Source organism: Otolemur garnettii, unplaced genomic scaffold (genome assembly GCF_000181295.1).
Source record: "Otolemur garnettii isolate 467f Iridium unplaced genomic scaffold, OtoGar3 scaffold00011, whole genome shotgun sequence".
Classification (NCBI taxonomy): Eukaryota; Metazoa; Chordata; class Mammalia; order Primates; family Galagidae; genus Otolemur; species Otolemur garnettii.
Genome location: NW_003852406.1, coordinates 32,641,366 through 32,661,839, shown reverse-complemented (window position 1 = coordinate 32,661,839; position 20,474 = coordinate 32,641,366). Strand labels below are relative to the sequence as shown.

The following is a 20,474-nucleotide window of genomic DNA, read 5'->3' as shown; positions in this document are numbered from 1 at the left end:
CATGTGTCACAAAAGTGCCCTCCATCAGGAGCACTGTGTCACTGATACACCCAGAGGCAGCTGGCGGCTCAAGGGATGGAGCCATGGAAACATTTCTGCCCCCAGCAAGGGGCTGCTTACCAGGCTTCCCACAGAGAAAGCGTACACGGTAGCTCTGGCAGGCTCGGCCTCGGTCATAGCAGACAAACCTATAATCCTGGCCTTTCTTGTAGACAACCTCAGTGCTGAGGTTAATTCCATCCACTGTAGTGGCCTGGGAATGACATGGAGATTACAGAGTAAAGTCATTTTTCTTTTACAAAGAAGGAAGGTGATGATTAATGTTCTAAACATATACTCACAAGTCTAAAATTGTCCCCACTGCAAAAACTATTTACAATGGCTTCAAATGGTTATCCAATAGCTAGAAGTCATTTTGGTCACAAGAAAGACAGTATGAAGTCTTGGGACTACCTGGCCTAGAGTCCTACAGTATTCGATATCCAATCCAGTGATTTCTTGCTTATGTCAGGGTGAACTTTTAAGGGGTGTCATAACAAGTGTGTGCTCTTTTTTTTTTTGGCCACAGCTGGGTTTGAACCCACCACCTCTGGCATATGGGGCTGGCACCCTATTCCCTGAGCCACAGGTGCCGCCCCACAAGTGTGTGCTCTTTTGGGATCGGAGAAGCTACTTTTCACCACTTGCATCACCACAACCAGCATCCTGAGCAGTGACTCACTGTGTTCATTCCTCTAGTGCCCAGACACAGCTCCACACCACATGGGGAGTTTTAAAGAATGCTCATGCCCGGGCTCCATCCTCGGAGTCTCAGATTTGACAGTGTCTGGGATACAGCCTGCACATCTGGACTTTTAAAAGTGAGGTTATTCTAATGGGTAATAAAGTTGGAACACCACTTTTGTAGTTACAGGGCTAAATGTCCAGGTGTATTTCATTCCACCTTCACAGAAAAACTGGGAGGTCACTATTAGTTTTACAGATAAGGAAACTGCCCCTCAGAGAGGTCAAGTGACAGAGGTAGCAAGTAGCAAAGCCAAACCTTGATCCCAGATGTACCCTCCCATTCCCCTCCTTCCCTGAGGGGCTCAGAGCTTAACACCCTGTGCTCAGATGCCTGCCTTTCCCCAATTTCCTGTGAGATCTGGGAGGGCAAGGAGCAGGCTTTTGTCCTCTATCCCCAGCATCTAGTTCATAGCCTGGCCTTGGGGGTAGGGGACTGATGAGGGGAGGGTTTCAGTTGGGGAGCGCTGACTGGACAGCAGCTACAAGGCCAGGTGGAGAATTTAGGGAGTGGGTTCCCAGCAGGGCAGGATCCCTGCCAGCTGGGGCTCATCCTGGAGCCAGGGTGTGTCTGCATCCAGACTGTGACTGCTGTTCAGAGACGTGCAATTTGGACAGCTGTCACTGTCTTTGGCACAAAAGAGACAAAGGCTGGGTAATAAGGAATGAAAGTATAGCCAGTCAAAAAAATAAGGAGGAGACTTTTTAGGAAACATTGTTTTGAACCCAGCAGAACCATTATCTTTGGCTTGAAGGGATAGCCATGCAGATACACATTTGGCCACCGTTAGAATTCAGCCCTTTTCCTGAACACTCTCACACCCACTGTCTCAGGCAGTGTCTGTGGCAGCCAGAGAGATAGGGCCAACTTTGTCTTAGCTCCTGGCTGATGTGCTCAACACCTTTCAAAAAGGGCCAAATCCTGCTCTCATCTCATGTGAACACACAAAGGCTGCTTTGTTTTTCTGGCCTTGAAACAACCAGGAGCATGTTCTCCACCCAGTCTTTACCTTCATGAACACAAAGAGATGCTCTAGCTGAGCTGGGGGTGATTACTGAGTAAAGCTTGGTGCCAGGAGCAGGAGTAAGACAGACCACTCCAGGGTGGGGGAAGCACCTTTATTTTGCTAGAGACGGGAGCCTTGAACTCACCCTGGGGGTATGTGACTCTGACTTTTTTGATGACTACCTTGATGGGCCTTGGTTTTGCCAAAAAAAAAAAGAAAAAAAAAAAAGCCAAGGTCCTATTCTAGAATTGGAAGTTTTGAATTAAAGAGCATCTTCAATACTTATACTTAGCAAAACATTTTCAAAGAACACTTGCACTGTGAGAAGGCTGGCTATAACTTTAAGATAAGGGAATCACATAGACATTGGGTCTTTGATTCTTGCCTGGACATCAAATAGTTGAAAGTTTAAACTCAGGGAATTCATTACCAAGGACATTTCTTTTGTTGGGAGGAAATTGGTCCTGGCAACATGGCAGCACACTGGTGGTCATAGAGTCTAGGGCTGGGTGGTTATGGGGCTCTCGATATGGTTTAACTGTGTTTGGGGGATACTCAGGGAATGACCTGTGTCCATGCTGGGAGTAAAGTAAATAGAAGAGCGGGAAATGCCTAAGGAAAGCTGTTTTCCTGGCACAAAGAAGTGGTCTTCCAAACAACAGTGGTCTGGAGCCAGGCGCCTGGCAGAGCAAACACGGAGGGATTTGTAAACCATGTACGCATTTCTTGAGGATTTCCAGAGATATCTGGAGAGGGTAAGTTGGTAAAGAACTAGCCTTCCTGTGATCAGACGAACTAGAGGGATCAGACTACAGTTATTTCAGAAATAGACCTGGGACATTCAGGGTTGCAAGAGAAAATTAAAATTAAATCCTAGAATTATGTGCTTTCATGGGGGGTCAGTGTTTTTGAGTCTGTTGGATCCAAAGAAAGTCTGTGACTTGCAGTTTAACCTGGGTAAATCCTTCTCAATAACACTGGAGCCACGTGAAGGGAAGAGCCTTAGCCGAATAATGAGAAAGGTTCCTTGACCTTCACTAAGTATACAACCCTGCAAGGCAGGGGGAGAAGCTCGGCCCACAGTGGTGCAGTGGGGTAAGATCATGTGAAGGTGACTGGGACCCAGGCTTCCATCCTCTGGGAGAAAGTATTGGACAAATTTGGTCCATATTTTATTGAATGAAAGAGGTTAAAATGGGCAGGAATGGCCTTTCTCAAATGACTTCACATTCTATACCAAGCATTTAAGGGGCCCTGAATCTTGTTTTAGAATAAGATCAGGCCTAAGGGAATAAGCCCCGTGTATCCTGCCTATGTCTCTGTTCTCTCCTGCTGCCTGTGGAGCTGAGCTGGTGCGCTGTGAGGCCCAAGTATTTACTCAACACTTACTTGACAAAGCCAATGAGAAAGTCAAGGTCCCCTTCAGAGAAAATTAGCTGCAAGTAGAGATCTTGAGCAAATGCTGTTCAGTCTATGAATACTAGCTTTGATTTGGCTCCGTGGAGAACCAGGCCATGGGTGTGTTCCCCATCTGGGCGGGCCTGGCCCACCCCCAGATCCTAGCTGCATCCTGTGCACTCAAGGTCCCCAAGGAAACCAGCTGGGCAGTGAGGCTAGGCAGGCCCAGCCCCTCCCTGTGCTGGGGCACTCTTTGCCATGGCTAGAGAAGCAGGTCAGGGAGAAAGAGAGCTGGACCCGGGAGAGAATTAGAGTCCTTGCTTTGGGCAGAAATAAGACTCCATTTCAGTCTCTTATATGGGAATGATGTTCTTTGGCTTACATATCTCATGAGAATCACACCCAAGTGACCAGACTGTTTGTGATATAAACTCTTCTTCAAAATCAAGCCTTTCTGTGCCATTGCTGTGAGTTCGTTACCTGTATATCAATGGGACGATTGCAGATTTTCCCTGCATGAGCTGCCCAAAGGTCTGAAATTTTCTCCCCACCTTTAGTGTGAGACACTTTATCGTGATCGAACCACTCCGTCCACTCCACATCTAGGCAGGAAGCAAAGAGCAGGGTCACACTGGAGTTGTCTCTGACAGCAAGCCACACTCAGGGGTCACACTCAGCGTAGTCCCCAAGCATGATAGGAACTGGATATTATCTGCCAATGGTTGCGCTGTGTTGAGGCACGGGTGTCTCTAAACCTCTAAACAACCGACCTATTCTCCTGCCTCTCCATCCTTTTTTTTTTTTTTTTTTTTTGAGACAGAGTTTTACTTTGTTGCCCTCTGTAGAGTGCTGTGGCATTATAGCCCATAGCAACCTCAAACTCTTGAGCTCAAGTTATTCTCTTGCCTCAGCCTCCTAAGCAGCTGAAACAACAGGTGCCTGTCATGAAGCGCTCGGCTATTTTTAGAGACAGGGTTTCGCTCTGGCTCAGGCTGATATTGAACCTGTGAGCTCAGGTGATCCACCCACCTCAGCCTCCCAGAGTACTAGGATTAATTAAAAACATCTCTTGCTGAATTTCTTGTTTTGTAAGAGCAGTCTATATTCTTTGTTATTACAAAAGCAAACATACAAAAAGGAGAGAAATAAAATTCATCCATAAACCCATTATCCAAGGATTAGCTTTAAGATTGCTGCTGTGACACCCCAGGTGGGTGGGAGGTGGATACCTGAGGGTCAGACCCATGGCTACCCCCATTTCATGTTCAATGCCATTGTCTGGCACCTATAGGATCCTGTGAACTAAATTGAATGTCATGACCCCAGTGAGGTGACATTGGAACCTTAACCTTGGAAGAAAACATCCCTCTGGGCTATTGGTTAATGTGGCTTGACTAATTAAAGACAGCTTTCAGTTGTGAAGTTTCAGTTGATTCGTTCTATTGGTGCAAGAGGAGAATCTTTGTTCTCCAAAGACAGGGATTCCTGTCCCAGCCTTTCGCTATCCATTGATGTTGCTAAGTTGTCTCACACCCCTCACCTTGGACCCACTCACTGGACGAGGAAACATTGAAATATTCGCCATGCTCTGTCTGGAACAGTTTGAATACCCGGGCAGCGGCAGAGCCTCGGTGTCCTGTCAGAGAAGCAGACACTTTAGCAACTAGACAGACAGATTAAACAGTTGTGATTCTAAGGCAGAAGAAAACCCCCCATACACATGGATCTTGAGCCATTTCTTAAAAAAAAAAAAGAAAGAAGAAAGCAAATTTAACTCTTTAAAAAATCAGGCCATTGTTTTCACTTGGGAAACAGACTACTGTCTATTTTTTAAATTTCAGTGTTAAAAGTTTAGTTGCAACATTCCAACAAATCCAGAGTTTGAAGCCCTGTCATTTCTCACAATCTGAGTTCCTCCCAAGGATTAGGGCCTGCAGCGCCTCCCGGGGCCTTCACTGGGCTGAGGACGCTGCCTCTCGCACAGGAAAGGCCCAACCAAGGTGTCCTGTTAGCTCAAAACACTGCCCCACCCACTGGGTCCCAGTTCTTATCTCTTCTGTGCCACTTCTGTGTTTTAGATTACATCAATGAAGACTTCTTTGCAAATGTAAATGTTGTCACAAGTGAGTGACCTTTGACCAGCATGGACCTTTGCCACCGTTGTATAACATGGCCAGGTAAGCAGCTGGTCACTCTGCTGCTGTGCTCTGAGGGAAGTGGGCCACCCAGAATAGCCCACGCCTCTTCATCTGAGAGACAGATGTGTATTACCCTGGTATTCAATATGGTCTTCAACCGAAGAAGAGGGATTTCCTTTCACAGTCAGAAAACTCCAAGGATGTCTGAAAGGAAACACAAAAGATCAAGTTCTCCACAGGTCTGAACCGGCGCTGGGCAGAGCTGAAGCAGCACCACAGGTCTGAGCCTGCGCTGGGCAGAGCTGAAGCGGCATCAGGAGCTGTCCTTGGGAGCTCCTCCGGGCCTGCTCGCCCGCGGCCTGGCATTTGCTCACTGGGAGCCTCTTCAGCTCCATCCTGGCAGGAGACAGGGTATGAATCACAAATAAACAAACAAGCCAACAGACCCATGGTACCACCTGCCAAGCTCAATTATGTCCTGAAGCAAGTGCTTGGATACTTTTAGGAAAACAAGGAAAATGTTCCAAGAGGCAAAGGTTATTTCTCTCACTGCCCAACTCCCCTAGAGTTGAGCTCGAGGAAAGCATCAGAGAATGATGTGACTGACTACTCTAGCCATCTACCTCGGGCCTTGGAAAGGATGGAAACACCTCTTCCTCCTAATGGAAGGGAACTCGAAAAAGATTGAAGATTTTGAAAATTGTGCAGCCATCAATCGTCCCTGCATGACAGCCCACACTGCTACAGAGCAGGAAAGCTTTCTGGCCCATCCTTGTCTCACGCAGAGCTGAGGCTCGGGAGTGCCACCTCCTCCTGTCTGGCACCTTCTGAGACACGGCAGGAAGGGTTTTCTGACCTTCCCCTAAAGCAGGTCACAAGACCCTCAAGCGAGAAGCGTCTTCCTTTTTCCCACAGGAAAGTAGCATCCTGAACTCCACAGACAGAGGGCCCAGAGAGGAGTCTGCGGGAGCTGAAGGAAGAGGCTTGACTACGGTTCTTCTAGTTACTACATGGGCTCAAGCCCGCTATCTCCTCACACTTTCCATGACTCCCAACCACCCTTCATCCAACCTCGCATAAAGGCCCTGGAGCGGACCTGCTTCTTTGGGCCTGCAGTTCCTTACGAAGGCCCCCATGTCATATCAGACTCACGATATGAAATGCATTTGTGTGCTTTCCTGCTGCCACTCAGGTGTGTGTTACAGGCACCCCAGACAAGAACTCAGGAGGGTAGAAGGGAACGCACCTCCCTCCCGACAGTACCTGCTCTCTCACTGTGAGATCTGGGTGCCGAATAGCTCTGACTATTTTTGCTTTTACCTTTTGACTTGGAAAGTAAGTCCTTACTGAATGGAGTTTAGCTAAGGTTAGGGATTTGACGGTGTCACTCTCTTGCTCAAAACCAAGTCCCTTGGCTCAGAGTCAAAGGCCTTCCTGAGCTCAGCAGCCCCCTCCTTTACCCTCTCACATTTAGGGCACCTGGCTAGACTTCCCCCCCTCCTTCAGGAAAGCTTTTGCCCTGAGCCTCCAATCCTGCTCCCCTCTCCGGGAGCACCTGCCTTAGCAAACCCACACCTGTGAGTCTGCACTAACCTCTACACTCTGGCTCTCACGCTCCATTATCAATTCCCATTACTCCTGCCTCCCATGGGTTCAGAGTGCCTGGTATAGCCTCATGTCTCCACCAGTAGGTGTCCAATAACCATTTCCCAAATGTGAACAAATGAAGGGTCCAAGTCTCAGTTCTTCTACTAATTTTAGATGTTTTAAGTTTATCAGGCAAACTGAGTCTCTACACAAATCAGGAGAGATGTAATTCCCTGCACATCTCCTTTGCCCCTGCGAATGACCCTGACAAAAGGGCCCATCTTTCCAATGGCTCTTGTTTGCCAGGACATAATAGCTGCTAACATTTATGACATGCTTATTCTGTGCTAGGCTTGATGGCAATATGTTGCTCACATTGTCACATTTAATCCTCCCCATAGTCCTTTGTGATAACTCCTGGAATATTCCATATTACACATTCAGGGATCACGAAAAAAGAAGACAAGTCATTTGCCCCCAGTCACACCTCATAGGAGATGCAGCCCAGACTCACATTCAGGCCATTGGATGCCACATCTGGGCCCTTAATCATAACCTTCTTTGGGTGAGACCCTAAGACACCAGTCCCTTGGTGGTTCTATCTCTCATTCTAAATTAATAAACTGGCTTTTGATTTTACAAAGCAATGAAATGGAAGTGCACTTAGCATTTACTCACAAAAGAGCCTTGCAATGCCAAGGTAGCATTGTCGTCTTTGGCTACCGAAGTTTCCTGCTTGAGTTTCCTGCCAGAAGGAACAGTCCCTGGGCTGTCAGAGAATACATCATGGAACCTGGAGCGCCCCTCCCTTGCCCGGGGAATTGCTGCCCAGCCAGGAAAATTGCTTTTCTAAAGACCTTAGCCTGTCTCAATTTTGTCCCCAATCTTGTCCTGCTGGAGAGCTGAAAGGAGGGGTGTCATAGTTCCCACCTGGCCATGGGACAGATAGTCCCAACTTTCCACTGAGCTGAGGTTGGAGTCAACACAATGAAAGCTATGGTTACCATGGGCAAACAGCTTCCTCTTGGTACCAGTGTGATGCCAGACTCCACGCTACAATCCATGGCAGATGAAACACACACTATAACACATCAAAGGGCCCCTTTTTCTTGGGTGTTTGGTTGGGTCTATAATCTCTAAAAAAAACATCCACCAATCCTCAAGGCATGGCATGACCCCTTTGCCAAGAAAAGGGAAGATGAACACCAGCTTCACGTGCGAGGCAGGGCCTCGCTCCTAGCTGCATGTGGGAGACAGAGCCGCACTCAAAGCTGCATGTGGGAGGCAGAGCCTCACTCACAGGAGGGCCCACTTGATGCTGTATAAGGGGCTGACTGAACCAACAAGTTCATATAAAGAGAACTTTTATGTTTTATGAAGGGACCACACTTATAGGAAAAACCAAGCTTTAAGAACAATCCTCAAATGTATCCAGTACAGAGGGACAAAGCTGCCTCCCTCTGGGTCGTCATTTAGGCTGGTATGGCTGTGGGGAAAGGGGCATAAAAAAGTACAATCTGGCAAGGACAGGCTGCTTCAATGTCCCAGGGTCTGGCGGGGGTGGAAGCCATGGGCCATACCTAAACCCAAGGTGCAGAAAATGTTTGCTGCCCAGTTTGGTCATCGCCTTCCGGGCCATGTCATCCAGGTTTCGAGAACCTTCATCATTCACTGCAACAGAAAGGATCCTTCCCTCAGGCACAGTGTTCAGATAGTGGGCCAGACGTTCACTCTCTTTCTTGGATCTGTAGGTGTCAAACCTAAAATGGGCAGAGAAGGAATCTAAGTGGTCTTGACAGCAGCCAAAACAAGAGAGATAAAACTATGTGCCTAAAGATCCCAAGGGCCATGATTTTCAAAGAATTAAGCCTTTTAGAAAAAAGAACAAACACATATAATTGTTTTGTACACCATACAGTAATATCCAAGAAGAAGGAATTTGACTTAATCATAATGATCATTCACTGGATGTTCATAAAATACCAAAGACATGATTGTACAGTGCAGACCTCAAGTTCCAGGATGTCGACTGGGCCATATGTTGAAGCCTAGGACTTTCAACAGTCCTTTCATCCTGGAGATATGAGCTAGTTCTAATATGTATAGCATCAGGATTTTAATCTCTGATACAGACTGAAATGCCAATTCCAAAATTCTCAAAAATGACAGGCAGATTATCCCAAATCACTTCTTCTACCCTTAGAACTTCCTACTTAAAATAATGCACCTTAGAATCACTAAAATGTCATCATAGATTTACTTGGTAGCAGTGATACAGGTATAACTCTTGACCATGGTAAATGTTGCATTTCTGTTTTTTTCCTGTTTACTTTTAAAAGATTATTTTACTTTATTGTGTAAGCACATGCTTGCTCTTGTTCAATTCAACATCCTGACGCAGCCATGCAGGGAAAGACATAGCTCAAGAGCAGGAATTCCCAGCACTCCTCCGCTGCTCTCCTGCTGGCCCTTAAAGTGGCAGCTGGCCAGCACTCAGGGAGCATCTCAGGGAGCAGGTGATGTGAAGGGAAGCTTACCGATCGGAATGGATGACTGTGCCTGATCTGGGGTCAATCACATGAACAATGACTCCACGGTGGCCCCAACTCCTTTCAAAGAAATAGCCTCCTTCCTGCATGCCACCCGGGTGAAGGGTCTTGTTCAGAAATGTCCAGGAGAGCTTTTTCTGTCCATGCAACTCAAGGCTGCCCCCTCTACCAACTCCAATGTACTTCAGGCCAAAGTAAGGATCCGGCTGGACATCTTCATCAGCCCTGTGAGAGAAAGCAGCTTCCCAAAGTTGGCTGACACATCTCATCACTAGAAGCTGGGCCCAGAGGGGACCTAGGGATCACTGACCACTGACTCCCACCCTGGCTACTGCCATAGAGCCAGTCACACTTTTGCTGATCTCCTAAGGTCAGTGAAAACAGCATTATCAACCTGATCTCCCAAGCCAGATCAAAATGAGACCCAAGGGGCAGCAGAAGGCTTGTTACTGGTCTATATGTTGGCATTTCTTCTGTTCAGTTCTACGGGTCTTATATTTTGGTTCCTAGCAGGTGTGAAATCACCTGGTCTTGCCCTGCATACCCTATGTTTTCTTGGCTGTCACTTCTTAAAACTCTTAATTGCTTAAAGAGGAGACACAGCCAGAGGCAAATATCCAATGGTATTTTCCCATATCTCCTCCAACCTGCAGCTGATTAGATAAATACTTGCAGAGCCTCCCTGAACATGACACAATTGGGAAGAGCTGAAAGGCTGGCAGGGACAGCATAACACAAGTACAGCACATTGCCACGGTATGTAATAGACTCATGGCTTCCCCAGCTCTCCCAAGTTACCCTGCTGCCTTGTTCATGATCCCATCTGCCAGGACAGAAGGATGGTTCTTACTTTGCACTAAAGCCATGCCCTCTCACCTCCCTCTCAGATCCAAGAAGAGCATTTGACCCCCCAGGAGTGGTTTACCCACCTGCCATACAAAATGATGCTGAAATTGCCCTGGAAAGGGCAGAGGGTACTCCCAGCATGCAGTTCTCCTCCATTGTCAATCAGAATGTGCCTGGTCCGCAAGACAATTGGCTCATCATGGTCTTTAATAACTAGCTTACCTGAAAAGGTAGGAATGGTGTACAGTTTAGGGACACGGGTGTTGAGGGTAAGATTAAAGCAGACCCTAGAATAGACTCCCAAGTCCTCATCTCATTGGCGGATCTTGCAAACACTCCATTTTTCTGTGCTTGCAAGCACAGCACTCCCTTGTAGGAGTATCCATAAGGGATCAGTTTCAGCACCTCCCTTGGATATCAAAATTCAGGGATGCTCAAGCTCATGATATTAAATGGTGTAGTATTTATATACACACATCATTTAATTTACCCGAAATCATCTCTAAAACACTTATAAGACCTAATACAATGTTGATGCTATATAGATCATTGTTAAACTGTATTTTTTAGGAAATAATGATTTTTCAAAAGTCTACACATGTTCAGTATAGGTGGCAAAGTTTTAAAAAATATTTTCAATCCATGCTTGGTCGAATTCTCACCATGGATACCAAGGGCTGACTATAATTCCTCGTCCCTCTGCCATGCAATATGTAAGTCATGCCCATCTGGCCAACTGCCATCACTGCAGGTACTGTGTCTGATGGCCAAGCCTCTGAAGGTCAGGAAGCAGGACTGCTCAGAGCCCCAGCAGGGAGTCTCCTCTATAAATGCACTCTGTTCACTATGACCGGACCTGTGACAAGCCATTCCTAAGTGCTCAGAGGTGACGGTTATCTCAAACACCCAGATACTCTGATAAGACCCAGAGCACACAATATGTGTTCTGTTCCCTTAAGTCATGGCGACCTGCATCCCAGCACTAGGCTCGGAGGCAGTGGAGGGAAGTGGGAGAAGCAGAGAGAGACTGACTCACCTCCCTCTGTGATGTGGATGGAGTGGACTGTGGTGGAAGAGGTAAGCAGCAGCGTCTTGCCCTGGCCAATATACACTTGGTGGTCCCTGTCATGGCCAGGGTTCCAGGGCTGCAGGTCAGGGCTCTGGTCAGGGCACCCAGTGTCCACTGCTGGGAACAAAGAGATATCACTGCTCCCATACCACCAAGCAAGAATTCTCACAGACCACAAGCGGGGGCTCTCATGTACCTTCTTGGCTCCGCCTCGTCCTTGTCAGAGCGAGATTTCAGAGAGCCAGGAGACTCCCTGGCATGGGAGGCTGGAACCCTGGGAGCCAGTGCCATGTCTTTCATTAGTTTATCATGCATCTGTGAACATGTCACTTCCTTTTTCTGGGTTCAGTGTCCCCATTTATAAAATAAAGGGTAGACTAGATGGCCACTCAGGGCATTGCAAGATCTAAAACTATGCAATGATTTACCCAGATGATTGGGATTCCAAATATTCTGTTCCCTGGAATGCTGTTTGAAGAGTTAACAAAACTCTATCCCCTCCTACATGAAAATTAGACTTTTGGTTAATTTTCTAGCTCGGTTCCCCTGGAAACCTGAGAAAGATGGCATTATACAATCTATGTTACCTAGCAATGTTGCTTATGGCAAAAGTGACCCCTGGTTGGAAATGGCATCTAAACCGAGAAGAACCATGTATTTACACCGGTGGAGATGAGCCGCAGGTTCCCTGAGCCCAGAGACTCCTGTTCTTGGCCATTTTTCTGGAGGCCTGAAAGTTGTGTCTGGGAAGTTGCTGTAAGAGCTTCTGGCTCCAAGTGGCCAGGAGGTTTCTAAGACAGAGTGGTTCCCACATATGTCTAGGGACAGTCTTGATTGCTCTCACCTGAGCTGTCACCTGGGAACAAAGACAGTGACTTCCGGACAACTGTGTGGAGTGCTGTAGGCCCACTCCCAGGGAAGCAAAGCCTGGTGCTGCCCTCTGTACCTCTGCCCTGTATTTTCTGAGTCTGCTGACCAATGAGGCATGTGGTCACCTAGTGAGTTTCAATGTTTGGGTGAACCTAGAGGGCCCAAAGCTGGGGGTTGCAGAGGCAACCTGCAACAGAACCTCCAGAGAACTCAGAGCAGTCTTGATTTTCATATCGCCAATGAAGGTCTACCCAGCAGTGTGCCACGGTAGGGGTGAGGGAGGAGAAACTGGAACAACTTCCATGCACAGCAAGAAAAATCCAGATGGAAAAAGGGCTCAGAGGCAATGGACAAAACAAGCTGAGAAGGGCCTATCTCAGGGAATAAGCCCCAACACCCTGTTCTTCTGTGATTAGAAGTAGGGACAACAGATTTCAAAACAACCTGGTGAGGAGGTGGGAAGGTGATGTATAGGTAAGTCCATAAGGGTTCTAGTTGGTGAAGACCCCAGGGTAGGTACTGGGAGAAACGGAAGCCAATCAGCAGCTGTGTCTCTCAGCAAAGTGGGTGCAGCAAGCCACAACATCCACAATACGGGACTGCGACCCCAGGGAGTTCTGTGTTCAGTGTAACTACTGGCATGTCAGTTCTGAATGTCACCTGGTTTGTATCCAGTTACCACTGAGGTGAGACTGTCTGCCCCATGCTTATGTATGTCGAGGAGAACTGGAGGGAAGCTGACCCCTTGCACTCGGCAGCACCAGACAGAGACCCCAAGCCCACACTGAGCTGGCCTCTTTGCCCATCTTCTCTTCTCTGCAAAGCACAGAATGTATGCACTGCATGCAGTGGTGCTCAGTGTACGTTTGCTGAGTCTCATTCCCCATCCTCGTCTTCCCAACCCTACAGCAACCCTGTTCTGAGCCCTATCTGCCTTGCTGTCAGCCCTAACTCAAGCTTCAAATCTCTTTCCTTAATAAAAGGGGCTCACATCTATAATCCCAGCACTCTGGGAAGCTGAGGCAAGCTGATTGGTCAGGAGTTCAAGACCAGCCTGAGCAAGAGTGAGACCCCCATCTCTACTAAAACTAGAAAAACTAGCCTGGTGTTGTGTCGGGCACCTGTTATCACAACTACTTAGGAGGCTGAGGCAAGAGGATTGCTCAAACCCATGAATGTGAAACTGCTGTGAGCTATGATGACACCACAGCACAGCATTACCCAGGATAACAGACTGAGAATCTGTCTCAAAAAAAAAAAAAAAAAGAATCTCACATTTTTTTGAGTTGTACCAAAGTAATTCTTCCAGCTACTCTAAGTGCCAAGGAGCTCATAGAGTGGCCATGTGATGAAAGAATGTGTGGCTTGATCATCAGTGGACTTCCCATTTCAGTGGACGAGCAGAGCAGAGCTGCCAGGAAGGCAGGGTAGAGAGGCTCTCTGCATTGGTCCAGGGTTTGTCTCCAGACAGGGTCAAATACTTGTCTGGCTTCCAGTAGAGGCCAGGCATAGGTCCTGGGCTGCCTTCCACCTAGTCCTGGACAAGACTGTCAGTGTCCAAGGAGGTGACTCCTCAGCCATGGGGGTCATATGTGGCCATCTGGGGAGCCTAGTGGTCCATGGAGGCAGGGTGCCATGAGCATGCCAGAAGGGAATCATTCCAACTCCACTGGACGAAGCCCTTAGGTCTCACGGCTCACATCTTCCAGGACAGTCCTGATGTCCAAGTGTACAAGTTTGCATCAGACTTTGCCTCTGGATTTCGAAGTAGTCAGTCTGACCCTGCACACTTTCTTGTCACCAGGAAGGCATGGCCCAGCTCTCCAGAAGCTCTGACAGCACAGCAGTTGCAAGACTGGCCTCGGATGGACACTCCTTTGTTGGAGCTAGACATTTTGCTCTTCTTAATGAAGGCTGGTGTCAGGGAATTTCCATTTATATGAATCAGTTAATGGCTGACAAGGGCCAATGCCTTTTCTCTAAAATGTCACCATAGCAACCACCCTTATTTTCTCAGGAGGGGCCACATGAAACAAGAGTGAGAGGGAAGGCAGGCCTGACCTACCTGGAGCCTGAGTGGTGAAGGCTGGCTTCTGTGTCCCTTCAAGGTCAGAGAAAAACAAAGACCAGAAGGAGCCAGAGACACAGCCCCTCTCTACGTGTTTACATGCAAACTAGAGAGGGACCAAGGTGTGGGAGCAATACAAGGGATATCTGGGCACACCTCCCCAAGGTGGGTCACCCTAAAAAATAACCCAAACCCAGCCCTGGCACAGAGGCCATGCACCCTTTGTGCTTATCTACTGAATAAATGGCAGGAGGAGAAGTGAATGGATCCAGACAATACTGTCAACTGTTCATCACAAGCTAAAATACTCATCATTTGCTACGTCCTCTAATAGGAAAGATTGAACAAGAAATCACAGTGAAACAATTTCACTGGTTATAATTACAGATTACTTCCTATCTTCTGGGCTAAAAACACAAAATACAATACAATGCCCGGCTCTTTATTCTTATTGTAGAAAAGTATCAAACTCAGTGAATATAGCAAAAGTATTCTTAAAATAGCGATCAGTGGTGATGGCAATATTACAGTACTAACCCCTATTCAAAATATTTCAATTTTCCCATCTCTCTGTCTCCCACCCATGTTTGGTTTATCTGACTGCAGTTTCCTATATCCCTGGGAATCTTGCCTCTTGCATCTGGATGTTAATTCAAGATCACAGAAAGAAAAAGTTGACAATATTAAGGTAGAAAAACTGATCTAATCCTTGCTTAGAGCATCTCAGCTGGAAAGTGCTTTCATGTACCCAGATCTTATGACACCAAAGCAGAAAGGGAAGCGTGAGATCAGATGGCCCAGAAAGAGGGGGAATGCTGACTCTCGGAGATGTGGGATTTTCTTCAGGCCCCCAACATGGCTTTTAAAATTTGAATTAGTTGCTAATACTCAAAGATTAAAGATCTTTTACACAAAAATATATATGTCTGGCTTTTCTTAAAAGAATCAGAAGGTCATACAACAGAGGAACCATCTTCCCACACGGCGGCAATTGTCCAGAACTGAGGCCCTTGGAGGGGCCTCAGCTTCCCCGATGAACACAGCCTCGGCCTGGTCACTAGTTCCTGCCAGGTGCCTGATTCCCATAGACACTGAGTTTGTAACCCCGGATTCTGGTCCATCCCCCTCATTTTGTGGATAACGGAACTGAAGCTGGAGATCAAGGAGTTGAGAAAAGACTGGCAAGGGTGCTCCAGGGCACCCCAGCCCCCTGAGACCACTCCCACACTCCTTCTGGCTGCCCCCTTCACAAACTTGCTTCAAGGAGGGGTTGTGCCTATACGCTGAGATGCAGAGGTCCAACTGGTTTGCACTGCTCACCTGTGGATGTGACCCCAGGGAAGTAGACCAGGACAAGCCAGCTGATTGTCAGCACAGCCTTGAAGGAGAAGTCCCGCCTCTCAGCAGCTCCCATGCCGGCAGAAAGCTCCCTGAAACAGAGGCAACCAGAGTCAGACATGCAACTTGGTGGGCTAGAACCAGTACGTGGGGCAGGCATGGAGACAGACAGAGCCACACGCACGTGCAGAGGCAGGGCACGGGGCGGGGCCAGAGCCGGCACACTCCAGCCAGCCCCCCAGTGCACAGACCTCACAGTGGCTTCCTCAGCGGCCACGACTCAGGGCTGGGGAGATCAGGGCGGCAAACCTTGCCATCGTACTGCCTGTGTCCTACAGCTCAGATACCAAGTGAAGAATGGAATTTCATCCTTGCTGCTTCTCCCCTCCAGAATGAAGCTTTTTTCTTAAGTTAAGAAACAGAAGAGAACCAAGATACTCCCGCTGAACGGGAGCTGAATTAGATGCCGCTGATTGTGGTGTGATCCCTGCTGATTTCTTTAACCTCTCTAGATCTGTTTTCTAATCTTTAAAATGAAGATGTGAACGGGCTTATTTCTGACCTATATGTTTGCAGTCTATGCTTCTGAAACCAGCTTTGATAGTTACATCGACAACCTAATATAGGTGTCTGCATATTGTAAACCCTTTTCACATCACCTATCCGAGAGGAAGGTGGGGCAAGGATAGCTTATTTTACCCAAATATCCATTTCCTCTTATTCCTCAGTGACAGAGCCCCTGAGTTTTATTTGGGCACACAGCCACCTAGAATAAAGACTGCATTCCTTGGTCTCCCTTACGTTAGCTGTGTCCTGGAATTAAGTGCTGGCCAGCATGGTAGAAGTATACTGTATGAATTCCAGGAAATGTCCTTAAGGGAAGGGTACATTTTCTTCCCTGCTTCCTTCTTCTACTGGTTGAAATGCAGCTTGTGATGGCTGGATCTTCAGCAGCTACCTTAGGCCATGTACTGGGAGCCATGCATTGAGGACGGCAAAAAAAATAACAGAGTCTAGCCCCTATCCTATGCAGAGCTAAAATAGCTCTAGATGATGGACTTATACACGTTTGGCAGAGATATTAAACTTTTGTCTTATTCAAGCCACTGCTGTTTTTCTTTTCCTTTTACTCATATAAAAGGTGAATACAGGAATCTCTCTAGATAAACATCAAGATAAGAACTTTTATTAAAAAGGTGTGATATTTCTCTTTCAGAACACAATACCATTGGGAGAGACATCTTTGTGTTCTGGTCTCTGGGGCACACACAGAGAGCTTAGACAGGCTTCCCCACCGTTTCCCGAATTCCTCCCCCAGTATTACTGTAGTTGTGCCCAGAAACAAAGATATTTTCCCACACTGAGAAAGGGGCCAGAATCTATCTCACCTGATACAGGCTCCTCCCTGCAAACCAGCTCGGGGACAAATCTGATTACCCCTGACCTTTCCATTCAAAGTGAAGCTCTTTGTGTGAGCTCAGTGAGTTGGGGCAGGCGGGAGGGTCTGAAAGGAGCATGCTGGGCCCTCTGCCTGGTCCCTCCCACACAGGTGTGCTTGGGAGGCTGGGAAGGGAGGAAATGATACTCTCAGAGTCAATGCCAGTGGTGTCCCCTTAGCCGGCACCCTGCCTGACCCAGGCCTGGTCTGCTGAGAACAACAGGGCCCATTCTAGTCACTTCAGCCAGGTTGTGAAGTCACGCATCACCGCATCTGGGAAGGGCACCTTTCCCAGGGCCCCCAAAGAGCAGTGCTCAATTTCATGCTCTTTGCAACAGAAAGAAGGGGACACCAGGGACAGAAGAGTTTCATGGTCCTCAGGGGAAAACGAGAGCCCTCTGTTAACAACTAATTTAGGAAAATCAACGGTAGTTTGCTGTCTGCTGTCAAAATGCCCCAAGTCACCATGAGGCTGTGCTGAAGGAAACCTGGACTCCTGGGCCCTGGGTTGGCACCTTCACTCAGCAAAGGAATGTGACAAATGGGGGCAGGGTGTGGGAGGCAGTTAGGTGGGAGTGCCCCTTCTGCTCTGAGTTGTAAGGTGACCCTCATCAAGGCCTTCCCTCTGTGGGCCTCAGACTTCCGACGTACAGAGGGGAGGTTGGTGACAAGGACTCTGAAGCTCTGACATCTTCTGATTATGTCTAGGTCACTTCAAAGACAAAAAAGTCATTTTCTGAATAGATGTAGGAACAACCACAGCTGGAGGAACTAATGCTCAAATTCCTTTTTTCTTTTCTTTCTTTTTTTTTTTTTATAAGAGACAGAGTCTCACTTTGTTGCCCTTGGTAGAGTGCCTTGGCGTCACAGTTCACAGCAACCTCCAGCTCTTGGGCCTAGGCAATTCTCTTGTCACAGCCTCCCAAATAGCGGGGACTACAGGCACCTGCCACAGTGCCCGGCTACTTTTGTTGTTGTTGTTGTTGCAGTTTGGCCGGGCCAGGTTCAAACCTGCCACCCTCGGTATATGGGGCTGATGCCCTACTCACTGAGCCACAAGCACCGCCCCTCAAATTCCTTTTTTCAAAGGAAAAAAATGAGACCCGGAGTCAGCTATCTGGCCCACAGGGGCAGAGAAGTTCCCTTGCCTGAAGAAGCGAATCCCATATTGCTGAGCGAGTGGCTCTAAGAGCTTCCCTGCCTGTGAGTAGCTTCCAGGGCCTAAATACCCAGGCCCTGAGAAACATTCTGTTGCAGCAAATCCAAATTTCACTTGGGAATTCTTTTCCAAGGGAGGACAGCTTTCTCCACAAGTCACCGACCACTTCTGACAACAAGAGTTGGGATCTGGTTTCTCAGCCAGCAAGATAAACAGTTTCCTGCTGTGGAAAGCCTCGGAAGAGAGGGCTCTGGCTAACAACGCTAGGAGCTTCTGCAGAAAGCTGTTGGCTGGAGACTGGTTGCCCACTGCCCACACTGAGTTAGATCAGGTCACGAGGGCCTGAACTGGCCTGTCTATAAAGGGTGCAGGGAACCCCTTCAGCAGAGACAGTGAGAAGGAAAACGCAGCATCCTCTTCTGAAGGCCAGAACTTAGGGGCATTCCACAAGTCTCCATAAGTAAAATGCCATGGTTTTCCCTCGGTTGGCCATCCCCAAGTCCGGCTGCCACTTGGTCCATCCTGTGTTTCCAGGCCTCACAAGGCAGAGGAGACCCTGGAGAAGAAGGAGTGGGAGATCTTGCTAGCTGGCATCTCCACGTCTCTTCGCTTCCATTGCTCACACGGTTCCTGGGGCTCTGCTCCACCTGATTCAGATATTCCCAGCCACACTGGAGACCTGGGCATGTCACCTGCATGGCAAGAGGAGACAGGGAAAGGAGCATTGTTAGGAAAGCTTCCAGACAGGCCAGAGCAATGCACTTGTCAGAGCACTCCTGCCACATCCCCGCCTCACCGGCATGAGATTCCTGCTGCCCAGAGAGGCCCAGAGCAACAGCACCCATCAGGATACACCTGTGGCATCCCCACCTCACCGGCATGAGATTCCTGCTGCCCAGAGAGGCAGGAATTTCTATTGTGGAAGCCAGGACAGTCTTTCGGTATTATCTGAAGGAAAGGGAGAAGGAGGAAAGGAAAGCTGGGAGGAGGAGGGGACAGGAGACTCCAGAGGAACAGCCATTATTCTCCTTGCATGGCCACTAGTCAGCTTGGCAAGGGGCAGGACAGTGTGGAGCCCATGGGCATGGGCTCCAAATCCCAGCCACATGGCTCATGGTGGAAGAACCATCTAACCACTTAGACTCTGCATTTTTTAATCTGTAAAACTGGAAAAATGCACCCTAAATTCCAGGATCATTATGAAAATCAAAAGAAGCTCTGTGCCCGGCCAGTGGTCCAGCAATGGGGACTGCTGGTCTCAGGGATACTTGGGCATGAGAAGAGAGCCTGGGAGATGGGATCTGAAAACCTGGGTTTGAGTTCCAGCTCTGCTTCTCAGCTGTGTGTCCTTGGGCAGGTCTCTCAAGCTCTCTGTGCCTTAGAAGCAGAGAACAATAATATTGCTCATCACCAGGAGCTATGGTGAGGGTCAACTGACATACGCCGGCTCAAAAATGTCATTTTGTACATTCCTGGTCCTGAGGGAGGTACAGAGAGGAATCAGATGTGGATCCCGCCTCTCCAGGGTCTCTCTGGAGAGAGACAAGTACACAGGGGACCGTACTCCCAAACAGCAAGTTATTGTCTTTTTAGGCAAGAGAAGATAAAAAGATGGCATCATTGTCCAGATATGACAATTTAGATGTCCACTCTTTGACTCACTTAGCACACTTCAGAGGAACTGTTTGATTTGAGCTGAGTACATGCTGCCACTTCCCTTCAGATGACACATGTGTATGCTGTGTCATCACATGTGTTTCCTCTAGCTGTGAGGTGGCAGGCGGGAGGCAGGGCAGTCCAAGCACCCTCCTAGATCACAGGGAAAGAGGAAAAGCCCCGAACTCCCAGCAGCCTGAGCTCCCTCCTGCCAGCCCTTTCTGAGCAGGGCTGCCATCTGCACTGTCTCCTTAGATGGAATGAGTGTGGCTGCTTCAGGAACCCCTGGGACAGGTGGCCACAGATGCCCTCCTCAGACAGAAGACTCTCAGCTTCATCATTTGGGAACAATCCAAGGTGCCCCATGAAACAAGCCTCTAGCGTGAGCTACTTTATCCTTTTGAAAACACACCTGCTCAGACCTCTCTCATTGCTGCAAAGACCAAAAAACCTAGAGACACTCTAAAGCCAGGTTTCTTTTCCAGAAACTGCTTCTAATTCCTAAAGGCGAAAGAAACAACTTGTGATTTAGTTTCAGGCTTACAGAATGCAGGAGCTGATAAAAGTA

The 20,474-nt window shown here is 48.1% G+C and overlaps 1 protein-coding gene across 1 annotated transcript in view; it reads right to left on the bottom strand.

Moving 5' to 3' along the window:
* The window catches only part of CEMIP (cell migration inducing hyaluronan binding protein), a 65,097-nt gene extending 49,368 nt beyond the window's left edge, over nt 1-15,729 (bottom strand). The window contains exons 1-9 of the mRNA XM_003784582.2: nt 15,636-15,729; nt 11,345-11,491; nt 10,392-10,530; nt 9,451-9,687; nt 8,494-8,673; nt 5,460-5,530; nt 4,729-4,824; nt 3,669-3,790; nt 121-253 (exon numbers count right to left, since the gene is read on the bottom strand). Of these exons, the coding sequence (XP_003784630.1) occupies nt 121-253; nt 3,669-3,790; nt 4,729-4,824; nt 5,460-5,530; nt 8,494-8,673; nt 9,451-9,687; nt 10,392-10,530; nt 11,345-11,491; nt 15,636-15,729 (1,219 nt within the window). The remainder of the gene's footprint in view (nt 1-120; nt 254-3,668; nt 3,791-4,728; nt 4,825-5,459; nt 5,531-8,493; nt 8,674-9,450; nt 9,688-10,391; nt 10,531-11,344; nt 11,492-15,635) is intronic.
* Between the last annotated feature and the right edge of the window lie 4,745 nt (nt 15,730-20,474).